A 12,086-nucleotide genomic window follows, 5' to 3' on the forward strand; every position below is an offset into this window, starting at 1 on the left:
CGGACATGCCAGCAAAATTGCCGAAGTAGGCTGCAGCTCCTTCTCGGTTTTGACCCCATATGAGGTCCCAGATGTGATCTGGGATTGGAATTCGGGGGGCCGAGAAACCCATTTCTCCAGAATGCAGAGTCTGGAAAGAAGGGAAGGACGACGATGGAGCTTGATTAGCTTTGGTTGTCTCAGCATCGTCCTTCTCAGAGGAGTCAAGTACTATGACCTCTTCTTCAGGGGTGAGGACGAAAGCCTCAACCTCTCTTGCGATATCTGCCGTGAAGCCTTCAGCACTTGACATCACGGCATCTTTATTTCCGTGCTCAGCAGCACTCTCCTTGATTTCTTCTTGGACCCCTCCCTTAGGTTCGGGAGTCCTCTGATCCACCTCCATCTCAGGTGGCGGAGGGGTCTTTTGAGGAGATTGGGGTGTTGGCTGGGGAACCCTCGGCGATCCATTGCCTTCCTCAGGTTCCCTTATTGCGACGCCGATGGTCATCGGCCTCTGCTGAAAGTCATGAGGGCCGATGATGGCCATCCTTCGGCGCCTTTTCAGAAGGGGCTGCTCGTCCATATCTGAGTCTGAAGACTCTTGTATTTGATCTTCGGGACGAACAGGAGCTTTGCCTTCTCTGTGTCTGTTACTCTCTTCAGACTGTAACAGACAGGGGGGAAGATGAGTGTGAGTAAAAAAAAAAAAAAGAAGAAAGACAAAGTTAAGTCTAAAGACTCACCGAGGTCTTCAGCAAAGCCTCGTCTTCTTCAGCTGCCCTAGCCGCAGCTTCTTCAGCAAAGCCTCGTCTTCTTCAGCTTCTTCAGCTTCTTCGGATTGAAAAATGCGGGGGCAACATATCAGAGGTTGCTAAGCATCGGAGGACCCTTCTCCACCTTCACAAGCTTCAATAACCCGTGCAACCTCTTCGGCTGTACGGGCAGCTTCAGCTTCTTCTTCCAGCAGCTGAAACAAGGGATCTCTCTTCTTCCACCAAGGCTTCTGCCTCTGATACAGAGCAACAGCCTCAATTTGGAAGTGGGAAGAGTCTAGGTGAACCTTTCGGCGCCTTGGTTCAGTGATAGGGGGAGCCCGATCAGTTACGACTCGTTCTCGGTTGACGCCAAGGCGAGCGTAATCAATGCCGACGTTGGTCTCGTCCCGTTCTGAAAAAGAAAAGGGGAGAAGTCAATTCAGTTAGTTCGGCACATCACAAGAAAGCAAAATGAAAGAAGAAAAGAGATAATTAAAAGGCCTCGGCCCCAGCCGAAGAAGATTACCATCCCTAAACTTTCGGCTGAGGCCGACAGCTGCCAGCATATTCTCTTGGAAAACATAGTGCGTATCGGGGAGCCAAGTCTCCGGGATATGCTGCATTCGGCCGCTGCCTCCCCGGTTCGGCAGCTTGCCGAAGATGTTCTGCTGATTAAGGTTCGGGTCTGGCCCGCTATCTTCGGGAGGACCTAAACTTCCCATATCAGGATCCGGCTCGGCAAGATACCGGGGAGCGCTGAAAACGTAAGGGTGGCTCGGCTCCGTGGGTGCCCTAACCCAAATCCATTGACCTCTCCAGTCCTTGTCTGAAGAGTCATTTGGCCACATGGTCAAGTATTGGGGCCGGGACTCAATCCGATACCACCCAGAACCATGGCTTCCGTGCCCACTCTGAATATTTGGCACTAGCCGATGGAGCTTTCTGAAGCAGTGCAGGTTCGGCACGTATCTGAAGAACTTGCAGACCCATAAGTACGTCATTACCCTTCGGATGCTGGTGGGGGTCAGCTGGCACAGGGAAATGTTGTAATGGATCAGCAAGTCTCGGACGAAAACGTCCAAAGGGAACCTCAGCCCATACTGAAGCTGTCTCGTGTACACCCCCACATACCCCGGGGGTGGACGATGGATTCTATCGGATGCTGAGGGCATTCGGCACCAATATCCATCAGCTTCAAAAATGCCGTAGTGCAACTCAATTTGCTCGGCAAATCGATATTGATCGGCGTTCTCTACCCACCATGAGTAGGGGCGGTTCTTTATCATGGCCGAAGCGACTTCGGCATCCTCCCACTCTGAAAACCCTGGGAGGATATCCCAAAGGACAGCGGGAACTTCATCATCCCGTCCTGAAGCGCTCACCCCCTCAGCCCTCTGAGGAGGAGCCGAAGAAATGGGAGTCGCCCTAACCCCTTCAGCAGGGTCAGACTCTGTCCTTCGTCCATTCCAGGTCCCAATCCTGTCCCTGGGATCGGGGATTAGCCTTGCTCTCCTTGGAGCACGGGCTCCACCTCTAACTCCCCTCACCATTGACGAATTTCGAAGGAAAAAGTCGAAAAAGGGGAAAGAGTGCAAAGTCGAAGAAAAATGAAATAAAATCAAAGGAATTTACCTTGATCTGAAGCAAAAGCCGCCGATTTACGAATTGGTAGTGACAAGTCTCAGCTTCTAAGCTTAATGCTCGGGGAATTTGCGAAGTTTTGATGCGGGCTCTTGAGCGTTCTTGAGAATTCTGGGTTTGTGTTGATGAATGAGTGGGGAGAGAAGACGCGCCTCTATTTATATCTCCAGAAATGGGAATTCAAGGAGTCTGCGTTTCAATTTCTCTCAAGCACCCCACTAAGTAACCGTTAAACACACGACCTTGCAGTTAAATCGCCCACTACCCATCCAACTTCCGCAATTATCCACATTAACTGTTGTTATCTCATTAATCATGGGTTAATTACGGTTTAAATTCACATTTTTGGATTAACAAATCATTCACTTCCCTCCTTTTCTGATTAAATCAAACCCGACCCGTCATCCTTCCAAATCGGGTCTGGGGGGCAAGTTGTTTGGGTCCAATTTAGTCCAATTGGGCCTGGTCACTGAATGATCCAATTAAAAGCCCAAGGTTAAGGTTCAACTCTCCAAATGTGCTAAAGTCAAAAATCAACATCCTCAAAGCCATGTCAAGGTCAGTCAACGGCCCAATCAGCTTGGCCCAGCCCAACTGACTTCCGGGCCCAATCCGCCTCCTTCATTAGCCAAGGTATAAAAGCCAACAATTTGGTCAATTCTTGGTAAGACAAAAAAAAGCCTCAAGCAACTAAACTCTTGCACAGCTTTCTCTCTCTAATATACTGACTTAAGCATCGGAGGGGCCTTCCTCGGCGTCCCCCCCGAGGCTAGTTTACGTGTATTTGTTGTGCAGGAAACCCTCGGCTCCTGCGTCGTTCGGACCGAGACCAAGTTCCCTCAAGATAAAAGGATCTTCCGAGATTCGATTGTTTTCATCCGAAACAAGTGTAATAATTGTAGTAATATTTGTTGGAAATGAAATAATGCTCATAGAAATTGAAAGGTCTCCCACTATTCGACAAAACTAAGCAAGGTTAAATCTCACATATAATAATAAATTTTTTTTTTCTTACAAATTTTCCATTGTATCTAGATCTCACAACATAAGTTACCGATAAGCTTTTGAAAGTTTATTGTCCAAATTCAAACTTCCTAAAATCAATTTTGTATGTTGATAACATAAATCAAGGTATCTTATATTAGGAAAACACATATTGTAGGCTTTGTAGCCCCTTTGCTTCAGAATAAATGCCCCATTTTAATCGGCGCATCTGCGGAACTTTGACCAATGATATACTTCGTATTTAACTATCTATAAGAATATAAAGTTAATATTCGAAAAATATATCTTGAGACGATTAGAATAATTATCAACATTATTATGTATAAAAACTTAAAAGCACAAACGGAGGTCAAAGTGGTGTGTGAAATATGTGAATAATGCAAAAAATCAAGATGGGACATTTGGTTTAAGACGAAGGTAGTATTTCGAATACTATCTAGATGTATGTATACGTTCTAGAATATATCGATGAACAATACTAATACACCACAGGTAGTTCATTAAATGGATTAGTAAGAACATGAAGATATATTTTTCATCAATGTTGCAACAATATGTTCATTTTATTTGTTGTATGTTAATGGGTCTAGCTAATAAATTTTGCCTTCCTTCTGCCAAGCTGCCAACAGCTCAAAAGCATTGCTGGCTTGATGCCCATAGCAAAAGGCCCATATCCGTTTGTAGCTTGTACTATCCATGTTTTGCAACACAGGCCCATTTAAATAACAAGGAATCCAGCTCAAAATGCTTTAACACAAACACCAAGTCTCCAAATCCATCAGCCATCACATGCCATGCGGCCCAACATATTTGAGCTTAGAGCTATAGAAATGAGTATTTTAAAAATTAAAAAAAAAATAAAATAAAAAATTAATAGAGGTAAGAAGAGTATACATTGAACGTCCTCCTCTAAAGGGGCTACACCTAACGAGTTACTAGTAAGAATCGAGAGTAGTTGCAAGCTATTACATAAATCAATACGTTACATTTGCTATCCAACTTGCGGCTCTATTTGCTTCCTTGTATATGAGGTGAATCTCTTATTTGTCGAATGTTGAGAGTTAATTGTTAAGTATATCAAGGTGTTTATGCTCATATCAGTCATATATACACAATACATTAGTCACTATAGAACTATAATAGTTCTAAACTTTTCTCGATCCTTGCGAGTGGATTTCATGTAGTCTAGTTGGTCAATTGTATATTGTAGTCCTAAACATGTGTAATCAATTTCGTCTAACAAGACTATCAAAAAATAGTACTCCTAGAGATGAGATTGCGCGTAGTTTTAGGTGGCCTATTAAAATAAGATGTTAGTGGGGTAGATAAGGTTATTATTTTATTGAAAAGTAGAGTGGTGTGAGACGGAGTGGGGACCATTGAAGGAGTGAGAAATGATAAAGTAAGAAAGAATGAATACAATAGTGGGAAAAGATATATTATTAAACTATAAGAGATTTCCAATAATGAAACTCTAACTTATAAAAAAAAGGACAAAAATAGTAACTCTAACTTATAAAAAAACTGAAGGAGTATAACCAACATGAAAAAGAATTTTGATATAACTTCTCAATGCATTCATAAAAAAAAACACAATTAAAAGGAAATAAATGACACTGACTTAACCATCTTGAAAAAGTACAGGCATGTATACACAAAACTCAGGTTAAATCGATCAAAATGTTTCTTATTTATGTCTGTAATATTTATTTATTTATTGAAATAATTAGTAGAAACAAGGTCAAAAAGGGAAATGATATTATCGAAATTCAATCACATGTACTATTTGTTATCACCCCAAGAAGATTGCATATATGAATTCAAGCTGTTTATCATTTATGTGAACAATAATAGTCAATCAAGTTGATCAAGATACTTTCAAATCCAAATAGATCAAATATGGCATATTCTCATGCATATAGGGATCTATTATTCTAGACAACATGACGAAGTAAAAGTTAATTATAAAATTAATCCTCATTACATGAAATAAAGTATTCAAACTACTGCTAGAGTACTAGGACTAACCACTTTTCTAATATAACTTTTATGTTTTCACTAGCTTTATAAGTTATAATCCAACAGATCAACCACCATGATGTAAATTACTTTTACAAGAACCTTTATACCCGCCTAAAACAAATATCTTCTTAATAAAACAATGCACATTAATATAAAGACGCAATTTGCTAAAGTTTTTTATATGAATGGAATATATTTATAACCTAAGTTGCAATTTGCGTAAGTAATTAAGGAGGTATACAAAGAATTAGTATAGATTAGGGGATAGGATAAGAATATGTGTATGCTTAGGAAACCAGCCGAAGATGCGACCAACCAAGTGTTCCTTTGTTTCTTGACTATATCCCAGCAAAGAAGCAACCATCCAAATCAAGCAATAATCCTTTGTTTCTTCAAACTATGTTGTTCATCAATGAGGGTTGTGATGGAATTGTTGAGACCCCAATTGGAAAAACATACCCACTTTAAGGCATGGCAAAGATTGTCCGGATTCGTTGTCTCTTCGAGTGTACTTAATCTCTAAGTTCAATCGTAACATATTATACGATCAACTCTTTATTGATCCAAAATAATTATATATACCCTCCTTTGTAAAGTAATACTACGTATCATATTGGACCGCTTAGAAATGATCTATCCTAACCTATGGGCTATCAACTTATTTTTTTTGCTCGATTGACTCGACTCAAATATCAATCTATAATAAATCTGGTTGAACTCAGCCTACTTTTACTAAGTTTGGACATTGATTTCCCAATCCAAATAATAGCATTAGACACCTCTTATACTCTAACCCAAGTAACCGAACCCCACCCATGATCAACTCTAGCTAGTACTCCGTATGGGCTAAACATGTGCATTCACACTATTTAAACCAAATCTCAATATTAATCCGCTCAGTGGCTTCAAGTAAGTAAAATTCAGTTAGAAAGAACAAAACCTAAATGCTAAAAAAAAAAAAAAAAAAAAAAAAAACCGAGTTGGTTTTGACAAAAGATAGTAAGAAAGCAAAGCATGTGAGATAAGGAATTAGAAGGGAACCAAAAGCATGTGAAATCGAAGAAGCAAAAACTCCCATATTAAAGTGGCTAGCTGTTGATGAGCCATATATCCCTGTAAGACAACCGAGTATATCGTAACTATTATCTACACTTGACTACACTACACGTGATTAGCCATTACATTCAGATAAAATTGAATAGAATTCAAAGTGTGTAAATAATAAAGAGATAAAATCCAAGTCAGGTCATATCATAGCAATTTCTTATTGTGTGGTTGTTTTTTGAACCCGTCTTTTTCATGCCTACTTGTATGTGCTCTTTGCCTGTGCACTTGGCGTCGGACCTTCTCGTTCTTCCCAATAGCCCAACGCCTTTCCTTCGCTCCTAAACTCTTCTTTTCAATTTTTTTTTTTTTACATTATCCAATCTTTTTTTAGTTAGATGTAAATTATTTATTTTAATATTTGTCAACCACATAATTTCAAGAACGATTAATAAACTTGTTACCTCAAAAATATAAATAAAAGATTATAGTATAATACACTTCATTCCTACTTGAATACTTCATTCGTTTCAAAATAATTAACTTGTCTGACTTTTTACCTAAAATTTATAGAGTTTTGATCATAAATTCTCACCAAAGTCGTTAATACTTCATATCAAAACATTATGACTTAGCTAATATTCTTTTCTTCTTAATACACAATATAGTAAAAAATAGAAGAATTACCTATAAACTTATAAAATACATAAGTAGCGCCAAAAATCTAAAAATCCAGAAGTTAGAGTTAAATAGGGACGGAGAGAATACTATATATATATATACATAGTACATACTCCCTTAGCCTTATTTCTAGAAAATTGTGTTTTTTTCAGCTTTCTCTTAAGCTTATCTTAATACATGGTCATTAGTGGCTACTCGTTGCTTTCTCTGTCACTTATAAATATATTCCTAATTAACCTAGTACCAAGTATTTGATTATATGCAATTTGGGCAACTAGATAAATATCCAACTTGGTCAAGTTCATTGTTGTTTGACTTGGCTTAGGTAGGTTCGTTGTACCATTCATTTTCTTAATTCCATTTTATTTAAAGATAAATAAATAGTGATAATATTACATGGCTTAACTCTTTTGGAGTTGTAGCATACCTAATATCCATATTAGTAGCAACCCACATCTTATACATGCACACCTAATTGATGCCATCTCAATCATATTGTGTAACTGTTTTCTTTTTATTTTAATTATTGGGAACTTAAAACTTACACTTTACTTTTTTAAGGCAATGAACTAACTCAAAGCTAACTCAACTAATGTGTCGTGTCATCAGAAGCTATTGTGTTTAGCTTCTCTAATCATCACTTAATTTCAAATTTACACATACTAATCAAATCATGAAACTTATCTCACCCTTATTTTTCAATAAAATGAGTAATTATCAGCTTGTCAATGTATATAGAATATCCGAACAACAAAACCCTTCAAGATGAGTATCGAGAATCAGACAACATGAGTTTAACATGTCGTTTATATTCCCGTATGATAAGTGTTTGTTGAATACCCAATTACATAAAATTGACGTACTATTTAAACACATAAGTCTTTTTTTTCTCTTTATTAAAGAAAATCAACACAGTTGTAAATAGAAGGTATGAATTATCCAAATGAGGCAAGTAGCAGCACACCAGTATGATAGACTTTGACTTGGTATTGACTTTTTGATTAGTAAACTCATTTATTATAACGAAAATTATTACTACTACTTGCTCCATAACTCCAACTTGACAAGAAAATAAAAATAACAAACAAGTAATCATATTTCCTCATACTTTTATTACGAGTATTTCTTGTAAAAGAGTACAATACAACTAATAAAAATAATACTGATTTTAAAAATAACAATATTTCTTCTCTTTCATCAATATTATTATTACTATTACTATCAATCATATCCCCACCACCACATGAATCACCGTGACCGCACCGTCCACCGCCGCCATCCGCACCGCTAACACTACTACTTCTCTCATCATTATCATCATTAGAACTTGAACTTAAATTTATCCACGTTGGAATCGTCCAACTTACCCCTTCAAAATCAGAATATTCCGAACTTGTCCCCTCCGAAACCTCCTCTTCTTTCTTGCTCCTTAAACATCTTACCTCCTCCCAACCGTCACTTTCCCAATTTACCATCACCGTGCTCGCTAATTTACCCACCCTATCCCTCGCCGAGGATTCCCCTTCGAATAATCCATCACACCACGACGACAACAACGACGAAGGCGTTGATTCTTCTTCGTCATCAGAGAAATCAAGATTGTTCCAATCAAGGATACTTCTAGGAGTAGACTCTGTAATCTTGGAAACAGTTACAGGAACTAAAAATGGGTGTTGAAGTAGCTGATCACAGCTCCAGCGTTGTTCCGGGTTGCGATTCAAGCACTTGTCCAAGAAATCCCTTCCGAGTTCGGAGACATTTTTCGGGTATTCGGGTAATTCACTCGAATACCCGATTTTAAACAAAGTACGAGCGCCATTATCTTGCCACGCTGGCACTCCGGTGAACATCTCAATCACAGTACATCCATATGACCATATGTCAGACTCGAACCCCTGCGCTTCTCCGCGGACGGCTTCGGGTGCCATCCAGAGCGGACTCCCACGTGACACAATCTTACACCTTTGATCTTGAAATTCTTGATCATTAACAAATTTTGACGACCCGAAATCAGCGAGTTTCACGACACCATGAGTGGGCCCCGCTAAAACATTACTACCCTTGATATCACAATGAACAACACCTTTTGAATGAACCTCCTTCAACGCCTTCACCAAGCACCACGCGTACGATCGGATTAACTCCACGTCAACACCGCCGATTCTCGCCACGTCACCTCCGGGGAGATACTCCAAGTGTAGATTCCTGTGCGACGTCGTTTCATCGTCGCCGTAATACTCAACGATAAACGGAGAAGATGAGGAAAGAGAACGGAGAATTTTAATCTCGTTCTCTAAAGATTCCAGGCTTTGAAGAGATTGTTTTGAAGCTGTTTTCACCGCGAAACGACCACCGTCGGATTCTCTTATTCCGACGCAAACTGAACCGTAACTTCCCTTTCCAATCATCTTGCCTCGAACCCACTTCGAGTTTTCGACTTCCATTTTAGCTTCGATCTTAAGCTTTCCTATTTTAATTTTGATTTAATTTCCTCTGTGTTTTTTGAAGGGTTTTTCTTGAAAGTTGTGGATTTTTGACATGGACCAAAAAGAGAGAGAAAGGCATGTGGTATATATAGAGGTGTGAAAATTAAGGAAATTAAAGAAAAAAGGAAAGTTTATTGAGATATGACGTAAGGAAATTTCTCACCAAAGTTGGTTAAGAACTTTCGTTGACGTAGAAGGAAAATCATACTCGTAAATCCCCTTATTATTAACCGACTCGGTATTTCTATTGTTGTTTCATTAGTTGCATCTGCCTACTTGTCAAATAACTGCTGTACACTTGGACTGTGACTATACCACATTAGCGATGTAACCCTATTTTTAGCTCGATTCTAAATATTAGTTAATTTTAGATAAGATAAAATTTTTATTTAGTATAGTAGTTTCCTAAATTCACCGAATATATATCACTAAACTTTTCGGACAAGCCAAGTGTCACCAATAAAAATCACTACTCGTAGTTAATTTTCTAAAAAAAAATAAAAAAAAATTACTCTTATAACTTAAGAAAGTACTCATATTATCTTATGGGATTTTTGGAATATCTTTTCCTAATCTCTAATATCTCATATAGTCATATGATATCTACTTCAAATATGTAACGATTACATTAGATATTACGGACTACTTCATAATTAAGTAGTGGAATTGTATGAACTCAATTTAATTAGATTTGTTTCTAGAATATGTTGATGAGGGTTTTTACCGGAAGTATAAGGAGAATTATAGGAAGTCAATATTGGTTGGTTGGTAAGCTTTAGTTAACATTTCTTGAATAAAATTGGACACGTGGGTTGAAAGGGGATGGTTCTAGGAAAGTTAGATAGGTTCTCGAACAACAACCAAGCTAGCAAAATCACTTCGGATTTACTAGAAGATATTTATGTCAATAATTTTTTGTTGGCCTTGTCAACAAAACAAAAAAAAAATTAAAAAAAAAATTGGCAAACAAATACAATTTTTGTTGGGATTGTATGAATATTTTGAGTGACATAATTATAAATCTTTGCTCTGTTCATCCCCTGTTTCTCATCAATACCTTACAATTAAAATTTAAACTAAAATTATTTTACAATATAAAGATTATTATAATCTTAGTACTAATACCAAGTCTACGAATACTATTAAATATTGAATGCATGTAATCATATTTTCGAATATAATATTAGATCATGTTATTGCTTGTTGAGAAGCAACAAGAATATGATCTTTAGGGTTGTAATATAAAAGATTTACTACAAGCACGAAAGAGATCGCATATCTTCTAAAACATTGAATTATAAATGGCAATTATAAGGTTTGGATTCTTATTTGGGATGAGTAGTTTTGAAACGTGAAATTATGGTGTATGATATGCTATACACTACATGTCATTACTCCTCTATTTTGTCCTTTTGGTTTGAATATTTTGCTAAAACTATTGTTCATAAGATTTTTTTTACATTTTTAATCTCTGGATAAGTCAATAAAGAATTTTTTATTAGCAGTTTGACACCATAGGCTTTTTCTCATTTATAAAAATGCTTGTTTTTATTAGTAAATAAATATTTTCATTATTTACACAATGGAGCGAATTGGAATCCTCTAAGCAATTTCATATACGATATAATCTATCCTAAACTAGCTCGATAAACATTTAAAATTGACCGGATAGCTTTAATGGGACTCATCATGTGCTAAAGCGAAAACAATTGGCGTACATGGTATAAGATTTAGTTAATTGGGTTGATCGCATTTTATTTTTATTGAAAATTTGGCAAGTTAAGTTCAGGTACCAAACAAAATCTATTTCGTTTGTATAGTCTCAATTAACTTTGATCTCCCTAACCATGGTCTATTGTTGACATAAATAGTGTCAAAAATCTCAGTCACGACTTGGCATATATAACCGATTCAATTGTAGACCAGATTCGTCCATGGCTATTAACATATTTTTTAAAAGAAAAAGTCACAGGCTTTTATTAGTTGGATCAGTGCCCAACCAATAATCTATACGTAGTAGTAGTACTAGGTAGCAAGACAAGATCATAATATACACTATAACCTGAAGATGCATGCATTACAAATGCGTCAAGGAATCAAAATTAGGAACAGAGTGGTGATAACCATGCATAATTGAAGCTTATCACATATGAGTGACTTAGATTACTTGAATTTGTCACCCATTACGCCACATACACATCCACAGCGCTCAACAGTAGTCCAATTCCCCAAGAATTAAACACAAAAAGATGGCATGTAGTAACATATCTCCCGGTTCACTATGTATCTCTTTTCACGTTGTCAAACGTTATCCTCCGTCTCTAAAAAAAGTGTCCCACTATTGCTTTAAGATGGCTCATTTCCTATATAAGTAACATTGTTCCATTTCACAAGACAAAATCACTTACTCATTTAATACAACTCTTTAATAGTAACAAAGCAATATTGAAACGAGTATATTAGATGTATC

At 37.5% G+C, this 12,086-nt stretch overlaps 1 protein-coding gene across 1 annotated transcript; it reads right to left on the bottom strand.

Annotated features, from left to right (window-relative positions):
- Positions 1-8,119: 8,119 nt before the first annotated feature.
- On the bottom strand, positions 8,120-9,812 carry LOC110688235 (mitogen-activated protein kinase kinase kinase 18-like). Its single transcript, XM_021864955.1, has one exon. It carries the CDS (start codon positions 9,572-9,574, stop codon positions 8,141-8,143), a length of 1,434 nt encoding a protein of 477 aa, XP_021720647.1. The 5' UTR covers positions 9,575-9,812; the 3' UTR covers positions 8,120-8,140.
- Between the last annotated feature and the right edge of the window lie 2,274 nt (positions 9,813-12,086).

This window comes from Chenopodium quinoa, unplaced genomic scaffold (assembly GCF_001683475.1).
Source record: "Chenopodium quinoa cultivar QQ74 unplaced genomic scaffold, ASM168347v1, whole genome shotgun sequence".
In the NCBI taxonomy this organism is placed as follows: domain Eukaryota; kingdom Viridiplantae; phylum Streptophyta; class Magnoliopsida; order Caryophyllales; family Amaranthaceae; genus Chenopodium; species Chenopodium quinoa.